This window comes from Meriones unguiculatus, chromosome 18 (assembly GCF_030254825.1).
Source record: "Meriones unguiculatus strain TT.TT164.6M chromosome 18, Bangor_MerUng_6.1, whole genome shotgun sequence".
Classification (NCBI taxonomy): Eukaryota; Metazoa; Chordata; class Mammalia; order Rodentia; family Muridae; genus Meriones; species Meriones unguiculatus.
The window spans coordinates 58,357,009-58,371,790 of record NC_083365.1 but is presented as its reverse complement, the minus strand read 5'-3'; the positions used below and the strand labels follow the sequence as shown (position 1 = coordinate 58,371,790).

At 40.4% G+C, this 14,782-nt stretch overlaps 1 protein-coding gene across 2 annotated transcripts in view; it reads left to right on the top strand.

Annotated features, from left to right (window-relative positions):
* The window catches only part of LOC110560660 (contactin associated protein family member 5), a 755,447-nt gene that overhangs the window by 384,277 nt on the left and 356,388 nt on the right, over nucleotides 1-14,782 (top strand). For both annotated transcript variants that reach the window (XM_060371591.1, XM_060371592.1), the window contains exons 9-10: nucleotides 6,065-6,214; nucleotides 9,843-10,014. In XM_060371591.1, coding sequence (XP_060227574.1) covers nucleotides 6,065-6,214; nucleotides 9,843-10,014 — 322 coding nt within the window. The remainder of the gene's footprint in view (nucleotides 1-6,064; nucleotides 6,215-9,842; nucleotides 10,015-14,782) is intronic.

Below are 14,782 nucleotides of genomic sequence, written 5' to 3'. Positions count from 1 at the left end.
ATAAGATTGTTTTTATTGCTACTTCATATTGCTACTTCATTGCTGTAATTTTGCTACTGTTATGAATTGTAATGCATATATCTGATATGCAGGACATCTGATATGTGACTCTTGTGAAAGAGTCATTCAACCCACAGGTTGAGAACCACTGTTGTAGATCTCTAACCCTCAGAGTAGGAGGAGTTGGAGGAGGAGGAATAAAGTAGCAGCCAAATCCCAAAAACCATCAATCGTAAGGTTCATGACTAACTCTCAAGCAAGGAAAAGAGATGAAAAGGGGAATTCTGTTTAATGCACTGGATCAAGTTTAAATGGATGGGGAGCTTTCAAAAAAGAAGATGCACAGTGTAATGGAAAACTGGCTGTCTTTAGGCTTAGGTGTGATAAAGAACAGGTTGTCATCTATAAATGTGTGATATACATATAGTCGCCAAGGTTCTCTATGAGCAGTATAACCAACAGACTGCTTACTACAAATGACACCTTTTAGATTGGCTTACAAATTATCAGAATGGTGGTGAAATAATGGTTTTCATACAATAAGAACTCTGGACCTAGGAGTCCCTGCAGAGACTGCTACTCCAATCAAGGACCAGGCATGGAGAGGACCTAGAACCCCTACACAGATGTAGCCCATAGGCAACTCAGTCTCAAAGTGGGTTCCCCAGTAAGGGGAGCAGGGGCTGTCTTGGACACGAACTCAATGGCTGGCTCTTTGATCACCTCCCCCTGATGTGTGTGTGCTGGGTAACCTTGCCATGCCACAGAGGAAGACAATGCAACTGGTCCTGATTAGACCTGATAGTCTAGGGTCAGATGGGAAGGGAGGAGGACCTCCCTATCAGCTATCAGTGGACTTGGGGAGGGGCATACGGGGAGAAGAGGGAAGGAGGGTGGGGATGGGAGGGGGCTACAGCTGGTATACAAAATGAATAAAATGATTATATATATATATTTCTTTTCTTTTCCTAAACTCTTTCTTTTTTATGTACTCTATCACATAGAAACCTCTATCTGGCTGCACAGTCCCTGGTGATCCTTGAACTTTTCAACATCTGAGATGACACAGAATTCAGGCTTAATTAATGTCGCATGAAGCCCAGAACCTGTACTTTCAAATCTTCCTCTGTTTGTTATTGTTCTATAGAAATTGCCATTCAACTATTTCTCCTAGGAGCTGCAGTTTTCCCACAACTCAGATTGTGGGCTCAGGAGACTACATAGGAAGCTGTTACGTCAAAAAGGGTGACAAAGCCCTTGCTGCGAAAGCCTCAGACACAGTTTAAAACCTCACATGCATATAAAGAGAAAGATCTGAGTCCACAAAGTTGTGTTTGACTCTGTGCCCATTATGCGCACATCATCCCAAAATACCCAATGGATGAATGAAACTTAAAAATCCAAGAAGGTGAAGGAATGGAGAGATGGAGTCATTCTGCTTTCTGCATCAGCATGAGAATTTGAGTTCAGATTCCTAGTACCCATATAAAGTGCTTGGTGCAATGGTACCTGCCTGAAATTTCAGTGCAGAGAATTAGAGATAAGACCGTCCAGATGGTCAGAAATATACTATGGATTCAATGAGAGATTGTGTCTCAAAAACAAAAACAAAGGAGTATTTGAAGAAGACCTGTGATCTTAAACTCTGGCCTTCACATATACATGAACAAAATACAACCATATTCATACATACACATACACACACATACAATCACCACCAACAACAACAACAATTAGAACAATGACGACAACAACAAAGTCAAACAAGGAAAGACACAGATAATGATATTGGAAAGGATCAGGTCCCAGAATTCACATAATTGATAAAGACAGATTCTGGCTCCTACCACTATAGCTTAGCCATCTCCTATGATGTCGTACATCTGTAATGAGGCTGGATGGTAGAGCCTGTGACTAGAGTGCACTTCGATGACCTTTGTGTACTGCCATCCTACTGTGGCCTATGCCTAGCCAAATGCTTGGTTCCTGAGTCTAACCAGACACTGAATGATGAATCATACTTCCTCTTCCAGGCTTGTACATAGCTTACTTTAAATACCCCTTTATGTGTTATGGAGATATATTTACATTAGTATACAAAAAAAGCAAAACAGACCTACAGTTGGCTTACACCTCAAACGTATCTACAAAATATCAAATGCTCACCATTAGGAATCACTTGACAGAAGCTTTACCTTATCCTAGGTTGTTAGGGACTGTTGCCTGTTAGAGAAGGTAGGGCCCCCAGGTGTAGTAGCCCTTGGATCTGCCCTCCATGAAAAACTAATATTGAGGGAGCTGGCTGGCTATATGATGGGTCCCATCTGGGTTCTTCTGAGCAGACGGGGCACAGCTGGCCTGGTTGGCAGCACAGCTGGGTACCAGGCGTGGTACTGAGACTGCCCTGTGCAGATTCTCTACATAAAGGCTTAGAGATGCTTGCTCTGCCCTGGTCACTGAAAGCCAAGCAGGCCTCTTTCTGCCTTCCTTCCAAAGGACTTCTCACTGATGGTTTCAGGGACCTCTGTGTTGTCCTATCTAGTGTTTCTTTAGAAACACCTTTTAGTTCACACAACTTTATATTTTTTGTTTTGTTTTTTGGTTGATACTTTGACTATTAGCCTGTCACTCTGTCCCTTGGGGTGATCTCCAACAGTGGCTAAGACTGAGAGGCACTGCCTCTAGACTCATCTCACCTGAGAACATGTACCACTGGTCTGGTTATTCCCAAGTTGAAGATCTCTTATTCGTCCCTGTGTTCTATGGCATGCATTTGCATCTCTGGTTATCCATTACAATCATTACAAATACTTTTATTTCATATGTGTGGTATGAGCAGGAAGAAAAGGAAGCAGGGAGGTGTAAGTTTATGTGTTCCTGTGTGAGGCTATAGGGGTATTTGATAAGGGGTGTTGAGGCAACAGAGAATGTGTGTAAAGTCAGAGGACAACTTTTGAGTATTGGTCTTTACCTATCTACCTTGCCATGAGAAAGTGTTTGAGACTTGCTGTATAAGCAGGGTTGGCTAGCTTTCAAGCTTTTGCAGGTTCTTCTGTCTCTGCCTCCCATCCCTCATAGGCATCCTGCAATTACAAGGCTGTGCCAATGCCTTTGGCTTTTATGTGGGTCCTGGCAATAGTCAGGCAGGAACTACAAGGAATTCTGCCCTTGAACCATATCAACCCAAACCAAACTGTGAATTTCCTTTTGTTTTGTTGTTGCTGTTTGTTTTAATGCAAACGCCCAAATTCCTTACACAGAGATGTGGAGAAAATTTATTTGAGTAAATATTTTCCAGAACCCCATTTCAAAGGCCCTTGCTGAAACCTATTCTTAGCCTGGCTTGAGGCCTAGGGGGACTGGGTTCTCTTCTCACCTGCTTTGACTATTATCTCTCATACATTTTTCTGTCCTTTCACTATTTCTATTCTCTGTTATCTATTTCTTTACTATCTGGGCAGATGTCTGACTCCTAGAATTTTTTCTCAATGAGCTTATGAACTCTGACCCAGACCTACTCGGTGAAACATCCTAGGCTTATTGTAGTAACACATCTTTCTTCCCTGCCTGTCATCCCTGTCTCACCCGGAGCTGCAACTCTTTGTTGCTGGATTTGTCTATTTTTTATTAGAATATATTAATAATGCATAATTGGTTCATTAAAACGTTGTCACACACATATATAATGTATTCTGATCACATTAACCGCCCATTACTCTTTCTCTCTTTCATCTACCCCTTCCATATCTATTTATTGTTACTCTTCCAAACTAGCCCCCTATCTACTTTCGTTGTCTTTGCTTTTAATCTTGCAATGTGTTTCATCAGTGTTGTTTACTAGTGGGTGGAGAGTTACATTATCTAAAGAACAAGTGGCTACACTACTAAAGGAAATGAATTCCTAATCAAGAACAATTAACTGGGTAGATTAAGGTGTCTCAAGATCTTCACATTGCATGAAAGGGTGGTGGTAGGACAAATCTTGTGTAGGTCTTATGTAGGTCATCATAGCTCCTGTGATTTTAGGAGTCATGCTATGCCCAGTATCAGCTTAGGTGTCCATTGGCTGTGTTGTTAGTTTCTTTGTCTTCTTCACTTGCTTAAAGTCAAAGGATGGTGCTTAAATCTTTTCTACAGTTCTCCCTGCCTTTTAACTGGGCATCATTCTACAATACGAAAGCATGTTATGTTAATATCTGTATTTTCCTAATCCCAAAGGCTGTTTTGGACTCATACTTCTGACCACCAATGTTCATTCATAGAAGCACCTGAACACTTGAGCTGAAGTGGCTGTAAATACAACTATATTAGTAGTTATAATCCCTGGAGCCATCTTTAAGTATAATGAGTGTTTCCCTTTTACAGGCGAGAAAACTGAGGCTTTGAGAAGAAAGGTATCTCAACACAGAACCAGGTCATCTGAATGATGAACATGTATCAGTTTTGTGTAATTATGGCCTGAGTAGTCAATAGGACTGGTTTTGTCAGTGTTCAGTGGGATACACACACACATGAATCTCCATAGATAACAATTTTTTTGAAAGGAAGTAATTGGCTGCTCATGACCAATTCCCAATGCAGTTTCATCACTAAGATAAGCCAGTGCTGCAGTGCAGCTGAAAGGGATCTGGGACAAAGGAACAGTACAGGTTGCTTTTCACAAACAACCTCTTTGCCCTGCAAATGCTCTGGGAATTGTCCTCTGATCATGGTTGATCCCTTCAACAATGGTACCTATCAGGTATGATCATATTTGCAGGTGATGAGTCAGAGCTCAGGGAAGGTAGATGACTCAGGCAATGTCTTATGAGAAACTTAGGACAAACTGTTGGGAGTCTATAAAGACAGTTCAGCCAGTCAAGGTGCTCTCCACCAAGCTAGACCACATGAGTTCAACTAGCACAAATTGTCCTTTGACCTCCACACACCTAGTCAACTAAATAAATTAACATTTCTGCAGTTGATATTCAGTTAATACGAGTCCTGACAGCAGTAGGAAACTCTTTCTGCCTTGCAATGGGACTGGCTTTGTCCACTTCAGCAATACAATACTAAAGTAGAAGTAAAGTGTTTAGAGAATGAGGCAATGCAAGATATGGAAAGGCTGGTAGGATATTGAAAAGGATATGTGAAAACATATTCTATTCTTAAATGAAACTGTCCTTGTGTAGGTGCAAAGATTACTGTTAACTGTCACCTGGGTGGGAATCTAGATTCACACATAAACAAGCCTCCAAGAATGCCCAAGAGAGATTACAGAAATTAAGGTTACATTGAGAATATCTGGGAGGGACTCCATTCATTATAGTGGTTCATGTGGGAGGGCCCATTGTAATTGTAGACAGGACCATTCTCTATTCAGGAGAACTGATCCTAGACTGCATACAGCACAGAAAGCAAGCTGAGCATAAGGATACATTTACCCTTTTCTGTTTCCTAATTGTGGATGTGATGTAACTAACTGCTTCAAGCTCCTACTGCCTTGATTTCCCTGCTACCGTGGACTGTATGCTTTAACTGTGAAATGAAATAAACCCCTTATCCTTTGAGTTGAGTTTGTCAGGTTATTTTATCACACCGATAAGAAGAGAAACTAAGAAAGCAACCCTGGGTCATTAAATAACTTCCCAAAGCCAGTGAATCTCAGTGGTAGAGAGCTTGCATAGCATATGCTAAGTCCTGATTTTGATTCTTGGAACTGTTGGTTTAAACAAAAACAAAACTTGCAAAACTTTTTCTCACAACAGGATACAAACTGTAGAAAAGTCAAAGGACTAAAATGACCTGTGTCACCTCTGTCTAAGGGATACAGTTGATGCTATCATTTTTAGGGGCTTTGAAAGTTTTTTTTTTTTTTTTTTCATTTGTTTTCTCCATAGTCACTAATCACCATACTATATAATATACAGCATGCATTTATTTGGCACAGTCATCCCATATATTAGGTTTGTCTCCTTTGTTTCTAAACCGAAACTATCAGAAATGGTTTAGGAAAAGAGACTAAGCTGTAAGGCAGAGAGGAGAGATGACCCTCATGGAAAAGCCCTTCCTGTTTTTCTTTCAGGCAGCAACTTGAATGATGGCCTATGGCATTCTGTCAGCATCAATGCCAGGAGAAACCGCATTACTCTCACACTGGATAATGATGCTGCTTCCCCGGGTCCGGACACCTCCCGGCTGCAGATTTATTCTGGAAATAGTTACTACTTTGGAGGTAAGTTCACTAGCCTTTGCAACTTCAAAGAAAGGGACAGAGAAATTATTCCATCACATGCTTTGTCAATTAGACAACCATCCACAGAGCCATGCATGCACACATGTGGGCTCACTAAAACACCAAACAGCTAGAAACCAAAACCCCAGACAACTGTGCAAATGTAAGTTATCTAGGGCAGTGCTGAAGGCAGAAGGAGCTGGGGCAACTAGAGCTGGTTTACCTAACTCATCGAAAGATACTCTTTTAGCCATGCCAAGCTCCATAGTTACAATGGAAAGGAAAAACTCAGCTGAAAAGATAGAGAAAAGGAGCAGAGCATCAGCAAATACCTGCAAGAAGGAAAACTTAAGCGGGAGGCATGACCTGCCTACTGGGTCATCTCAGTCACTCCACTGCCACTTTGCTTTGTGAGCCTCATCTCCCCTTTACCATGGCTTAGAGATCATCAGCACCATGCAGGGTGACAGAACAAAATGGAGAGGAGGGGGACTCCACAGGGAAGGGGGAAGCCATTGCTGTTTCTGAGTTGCTGCTCTTTCTAATTTTTCCAAAACCCTCGCAACACGTCCAATAACTCAAACAAAAACAAACAGGGTCGACAAATTTTATGTGACATTTTACCATTTTTATAAAAGCACCCATGTTGAGTATTTTAAAGTTAACTTTTATTAAAAGAGATTGTGCCTACTTCTCTAGCCAGTGGACTGTCTTGCAGGAGAAGTCACATGTAAGAACGATTTATTTCCCATGGTTCTATGAACGCATGCTCCTAAGATATAGTCCTTGTACTCCTTTTCTATAACATGGAGAACAAGATCACTTTCAGAATTACTGGAAGATATAAGCAAGAGAAGAATGCAGGCTTGGTGAACCTTAGTGGTGGAGGGCTTACACAGCATTTAAAAGGCACAGGTATCCACTCAGCAACACATGCACACACAAACCCATGCACACTCAACTTTTCCACTGCCTTTCCCCTCCACAGTGTAGGGAGTGGCACAACCTGGGAAATATCTTGCAGATGTGAGCATGAGCCAGCCTTGATCTAAAGCTGACAGTTCCTTCCCATGTGGTAACTGAAGACAAACATTGCATGATATCATTCACTGAAGAGATAACATGAGGACTCCATGGGAAAAGACACTTGTTCAAACCTGAAGACTTGAGTTTTAGCCTTGGAAGCTATAGCGGGAGAAGAGAATGGGCTGTACAATTCTGTCTTGTGACTTACATACATGCATGGTAGCACATGTGTGTCTGCACTGTCTTGCTCACATATAATGACAAAAGTAACAATAACAGCAAGGAAACATACACTGTAGTTATCTGGAGCCTGCCACATCCTAATCATACTCTGTACTGAGTCATAACCCAAACAATGTAATCTCTTAGCTCCAAAATCTCCAAATCACATCTTTCGTCCCATAAAATGTGTGACAGGCTTGAGACAGAAAAAAGTCTTTGCACAGGTACAGAATACATATTTAGGGTCTCCATGGAAGGGAGCTGTGTGGAGCAAGCTCAATGAGGCTGGCTTTTAGTACAAGGAAGGGTCATAGTCTTTCACCCACAGTCATCATTACATACTCAGCAGTATCAAATACTTAGGTAATAATATGTCCATATGATAGATAATAAGGCTGCCGTTTGTTGAAATAATTTGTAGGTTGAAAATATGGTTCAGTCATAAAGAATTTGCTATGTCAGCATAAGAGGTGAGTTTGGACCCCTGGAGTCTCTGAAAGCCAGACTCTGTAGCATATGTTTCTGGCCATGTTCTCACCCTTAGTCATGTACATCGTCAGCCAAAGATTAATAAAATCATAATAATCTGTGGGAGGCTACAGAGACACGGAGTGTGTGGAACAGATTCAAGTCTGTGTTCACTGAAGCCCTGTAGTGAATAAAATGAATGAGAACAAATGCTAAGCCTCAACTCCAAATTGTGCATTCAATGTCACATACAGTATTTCAGCAATGGAGAAAGAATCATGGTGGAATTTGTTTCCAGTCAAAGTGGGTTTGAGTAATCATGTTATAATAATCATCCGAAATATATCACAGAGGTAAAATGGCTCTCCTCCCCAAACTAGAATATTGCTAAATTCTGGGTGGGTTTCCAGGGATACTAAACTTAGAACATGAAGATTTATCTATGATTTGAGCAGTGTTTAAACAAACCTTCTACACTCAGACTGTAAACTTAAGGAAAGTGAAAAATGAGCTTCAGCAGTAATAGTCAACTTACATAAATTCTCTCTACAGCTTCAATTAGAAGTTGCAGCATCTCTTCATTTTATCGTGTGCTGTGAGCTATTAACCAGCTGCTGGGCTTCAGCCCCACAGTGACTGTCTGCCAGAGATGTGTGAAATAATTTCCCCTTATTTATAGCTTATTGTCATGTTTTCAAGCTCACATTTCCATACACTTTAACCTATTAAAACCACAGAAATGGAGTTTGTAAAAGCACACATACCCATCTACCTGTGTGGTCTTCACCTGTCTTAATGAGGAGTAGGTTGGCCTTGCAGGTGATGCTAAATGGGAGCAATGCATTTTCATTTTTAAAAGAACACTCTTTAGGACTTGTGCTGATAACCTTTCACATGTGCTATTACAGCCTATAACTGTGTGCTCTTAAGCCCACAGTTCTCTTAATGTCTGGATTTGCTTTGCACAGCATGTCAAAAATCCTGCTTGGTTCCTGAGTGTACCTTTCTCAGGAGCTAATCCTGTTAATACTCCACAATTAATCAGACAATTACACTGCTGCCATCCATACCAGAGCATAATTTCCTTAGAAATTGTAATTCCGATTTGCACTGTGATTTTAGATGTGTGTTTTGAAACAGAACCAACATTCCCAAGCACTTCCAATATGGCAAGAGTATGTGAAGGATGTCATTCAAAGTAAAAACAAATGGGTTTTCAGCAGGAAAGGTGTGTGTGTGTGTGGTATGTAGCTGACTCAGTTATTAAAATGCTTGTCATGCAAGCATGAGAAATTGAGATTGGATTCTTAGTAGCTTGTTACACTGGGAATGTACACTTGGCATGGTATGAAGACCGTAATGGCAAGTCTGAGATAAGCAGGCTCCTGAGGCCTACCAAGCCTTGTACCCAGCCTACTCAAGTCAGAGGGCTCTGGGCTAAGTGAAGATACAGTGTTAGTAAAAGTAGAGTGAAGAGTGCAGGCAGATCCATGGAGTTCATGACCAGTCAGTCTAGGTAAATTGATGAATCCATGGTTTACAAAGAACTCTTATCTCACAGAATAAAATGAGAAGTAGTAGAGAAAGACATCCTAATGTCAATCTCTGGCTTCTACACGTACCCACATGAAACACACAGACACAGACACACACACACACACACTGTGGGGCTTAAGGTAAATGTTATAACAGTGAAATTCCCTTTGGCACTTTCTCCTTTGTACAGTGACTGAGTATCCCCATTTTGCATCATTTCTGCCTTTCCTCCTGATCTAGGATTTACAACAAAAGTGTGCCCTGCTGTGAATAAAGCAGTGCCCAAATAATTAGACCACAAGGTCTCCCATCAATAGGTTGCCAATGTAATGACAGATCATTTTAGTGTTCTTCATCTTTTTTCTCTGTCCCACAGGGTGCCCTGACAATTTCACCGATTCCCAATGCTTAAATCCCATTAATGCTTTCCAAGGCTGCATGAGGCTCATCTTTATTGATAACCAGCCCAAGGACCTCATTTCAGTTCAGCAAGGTTCCCTGGGAAAATGTAGTGATTTACACATTGATCTGTGTAGCATCAAAGACAGGTAATTATTGTCTTGTCTCCTCCATTCCCCTACCCCTTCCCATTCTCACTGTTTTAAATATGAGTTTCTTTAAGCAAAATTCTAATCTACTAACATTAGCCACATTAGACATAAATGAGTTGCCTAATGGAAAATATTTCTGAAAGGATTTCAGGCCCAGAGAAAATGGATTAAATTAGTTGAGACTCTCTTCATGTTGACTTGCAGTAAATGAGATATGCAAATTAAATCAAAATACAAATTTGTGAAAGGATTAAATCTTTATGCATAAATAACATTTGATTACTTTGAAGTTAAGAATAAAGCATAAAGGAGGGAGAAATTCCTCTTCCCTAAACCATTTGATTTTTTGCCTGTTGTGGGTAACTTTCTGATAATGTCACAAGGCTTCAGGAAATCTACAGCTGTGGCTTTGGCTGTGTTAAGCATAGATGTCTTCAGTCAGGGATGGCTGATCCTGACTGACACCAACTCCACCCACTGTTTCTTTAGTTCCAAAGAGACAAGTTAGTAGGTTAGGGAGAATCAGTACTTTTATTCTACAACCCAGAGGTCTAGCATGACACTCAGTTTCCAGTTGCATCTCTCTTGGGATTTGCCTCCTCTTCTGGTAGAAATTTCTAGATTTAAAGTCAAAAACCACAGAGAATGGATGCTAAATGTCAGTAGTATTTTTCCATGTTCCTTCATTGGCACCTACCTAATTCATTCTTCTAATTCTGCTTGGTCCTCTTAAAATATCAATGAGCCAGTGGGGAAAGGATTTTTTAACTGCCTTCCTAAGTGTTGGTGTTCAAGGTCACTGGATTCATTAAAAAGCTGTTGTTATAAACAAAAATATACTCTGAATTGTGAAACATGCGGTACCAATAAGGACACATGATACAAGTAGCTTGGTCCAACTCTGAGAATGAGGAATGCGATGAAGGAAGTTTGGGTAGGTGATTGAATTATATCTTCAAGGATGAGGAAAATCGTGTTTGGCCAAAGTGAGAGTAGACAGAGGTGCTAAGAGATAGTGCCACACAGGGATCTTCTATGAGACCGTTTATCCAACCAAGGACCATGCATGGATATAACCAACAACCCTTGCTCAGACATAGCCCATGGTAGCTCAGTATCCAAGTGAGTTCCCTAGTAAGGGAGACAGGAATTTTTTGTCATGAACTCAGGAGCTTCCTCTCCCTGCTGAGGGAGGAGTAGCCTTGCTAGGCCACAGATAAGGACATTGCAACCATTGTGAAGATACCTGATAAGTTAGGGCCAGATGGAAGGAGAGGAGGACACCCCCTCTCAGTGGACTAGGAAGGGGGCAGGGAGGAGATGAGGGAGGGAGGGGAAGAATGTTAGGGAAAGAGGGAGTGGGCTACAGTTGGGATACAAGTGAGTATATAAAATTATTAAAAATAAAACAAGAAATTAAACAGAAAAAAGAGATAGAGCTACAAAATAGAAACAAATCATGGCTTTTAAGTGTTACCAATTCAAAATTCTTTGAATTTGAATTTAAAATCCTTAGTACCTGGATGGAGTTTATAACTAACAGCATATGATAACTTTTAGCAATGAATAATTCCTGAGAAACAAGTAACTAATGACTTGTCTTGCAATCCACCTTCTCTTAGGTTTAGATGACATGCTATAATTCAGCTGATTTGTTATAAATTTCAGTTCATGGGTCATGCAGGGAAGGCACATGGCTTCCACATAGCTAGGGATGTGGGCCTGGAATCATCACAAAGAAAGCCCTTGTGCTAGAAGATTTTGGTTTAATGCTCTTTATGAGAATTGAGAAGGAACCCCATCAGACTTGGCTAGAAACATGAGTTGAGAAAAATTTAAGGTAGAGATAGAGGAGTTCAGGGGTGAGTGTCTCAGTCCAAGGGAGAAATAATGAAGAGCATCAAGGGCCTTTACTGGGGAGCATGGGAAATCAGCCATGCAGAACATTCTCTCTGCTAATGCTGGAAATGACCACTATACTTAGGTGGAACATTATCACACATTTCTGATAATATATCATTGCACATGGGATCAACAACATACCACACCTTTTGATTTTTGTCCATTTTTGTTTGTTTGTTTTTGTTTTTTTCCATTTGACCAGCTGGGAAAATGGGTAATAAAATGTGTACTTCATTAAAATATTCTAATCGAGAGGTCTACAAATCAAACCTACTACAGGAAATGGATACCACTCCAAGTTTATATTCCTGACAAGAGAAAATCTTCCAAATTGATCAACTGGTTCAGCATTTACGTATTACAGATCAATATAGGGATATTGTCAATTGAACACTGTTTGATACCTTAATGTACAATCAAGGAAGCTCTCATTATTTTTGATTACATAAAAGTCATTGCCATCTACCTTGCTCCATTAATTTTGTGTAATTGCAGTCATGAGTAATTATATTGCATACAATTGTGTCGTGTTTAATTGTGTAAAGCGAAATTCATTATTTTCTTTAGCTGGTAAATGGTATGATTCTTTGAATTTCAGTCATTTTCTCTAACAAAATAGAAACCAGTGTTCAAGTCTTTGTTTGTTCTCTTACAGATCTGATTTACATTTGTTTGAAATCTGGGAGAGTGGAGGAGGGGTTACAAAAGCAAGTGTTTTCCTGAGCTTTGTGTTTGCTCTTAACTTTTGTAATAAATATAAAAGTCATAATGAATGTGCATACACATGTAAACTAATAGCAGCAATAGATGTGAGGAAGGAAAATATGTGTTATGGATGTATAAAATAAAGAAGCAATTTGTTAGACAGAGGTCAGGCCAGGAAAGAAAAAGCCTCACTGCTTGAGGAAGCAGGCATAGGTGGTTCTCTGGGGGCTCTCTAGCCATCTGAAACAGTGAGCTCCATTCATGAGAAACTCCAATATTCTGCTTTCCATGTGTAAATCAGTGTGAAACTGTTAGCCAGCTGGGATGAACTTGCATACTAGGGAGACCAGGGCTGGGGCTTTTGGCTACCAAGACCATGAAAGCCTAAGTGTCCCTTCTTGGGCAGCAGATACTACCTCTTCTATCCTTGCCTTCTATGTGCTTTTTATCCTTCACAGACAAATGGGGCCTGCCTCATCCTGGCTTTCTTTTTCTAGTTCTCATCTGTGCCTCTTGTATATTTAAATGTCTTAGTGCTGGTCATTTAAGAGGGATATCAGACATAGAACAGACATGGCAGTCTTTAAGGAAAAGGCACAAAATTTCTGAAATCTTAATGGGCTTCCCAATGAGCTCTTTAAAGCCCTTTGAAAAGATGTCTGCAGACTGGTAGGCTCTGCTTCCTCTGAGCTGTTTAAAGTCAACCCTTGAAGCACCATTTTATGGCTGGAGAGCTGTCTCATTGTCTAAGAGCACTTGCTTCACAATCATGAGGATCTGAGCCCAGATCCCAGCACACATGTAGCAAGCTAAGGGTAGTAACACATGACCACCTGTAATCTTAGTGCTATAGGAGATAGAGGTAGAAGGTTCCTGGAGCTTTCTGGCTGCCATCCTAATTCAAACTAAGGAGAACCACAACAAAACATACTTCCTATAAGCTCCAGGTTTAAGAAAAAAAGATCACACCTAAAAAAAAAAATGAGGTAGAGAATTATAGAGGAGGATATCTGACATGCTCCTCCTGCCTCCACACTTGTACACAGGCATGTATGCATGTGCATACATGCACATAACACCCCTGTACATACACAGCAAATAATGTGGATAAACCTTTATTCAGACTGACAGACTCAGATTTCTATGCAGCTTTCTGGGAATTCCAGAGAAAATTTGGTTGCCACAAGTTAAATTCCCTGTGGACTACCCTGGTACAGCAATACAACTGAGAGAGATTCTTAGATATCATCAAGTCCCAGTTCTGAACATACAGAAATGGACTTCATATTAAAGGTGCAAAACAGATGATGGAATCGGTGTTTATTGTCCCTGGTCTCTGGTATTGTGTCCTAAGATCTTCTAATTCCTTTAAAAATGCAGATCAGGTACTTTTTCCACAAGATGGGTCACATATAAAACAGTGTACTCAGTTTCCTGTGGCCAAATGTGTCATAAAACACAATTTCTCCCTCCATATCTGATTCTTGTTCTACACATTTTCTAAGAAGAGCATGTGTCTCATTCTCTGGTCAAGAGTCTTAGCTTCTCAGCTTGAGCATGAGGAGCTGCAAACACAGAGGATGGGAAAACAGATTGGATAACTTCCATACACATAGTCCTGCTGCATCCCACCCCATGTGTGGGGTGTGTTAAAAGCAGTGGGTAATGTAAAAAGATTGCATTTGGGGTAATATATATGTCTTAGCTCTTCACTAAAACTGAAAGCCTTTGGGTCAGATGCCAGGAAAGTCGTGGTAAGGGCAATGCCCACACAATCTGAACATTTTTGTCTAAGTGAGAAATGCTAGAATATAATATTCTCTCTTAGTGTGTGAAATGGGCCAAAATGAAAACAGGATCCCTTCTGTTTTTTTGTTTTTTGTTTTTTTTTTTAAACTTACCATTTTTTTGTCCTGTTTTATGGAACAAAAGGAAAGACTGTGTTTTATGTAGTAGTTACACATTCTTTACATATTACTTCTTTTAATTATCTGTACTCCACAGTCCTGTGAAGCTCAGCTGGATCTTCAAGTATGGCCAGTGCCCAATATCACAGTGAGCAGTGCAACTTGTATAAATGAAGTTTCTAGGACTATGAAATGGTTCAACAGTTACAAGCCCTTTTTGCTTTGGGAAAGAATCAGTTTCATTCCCAGTA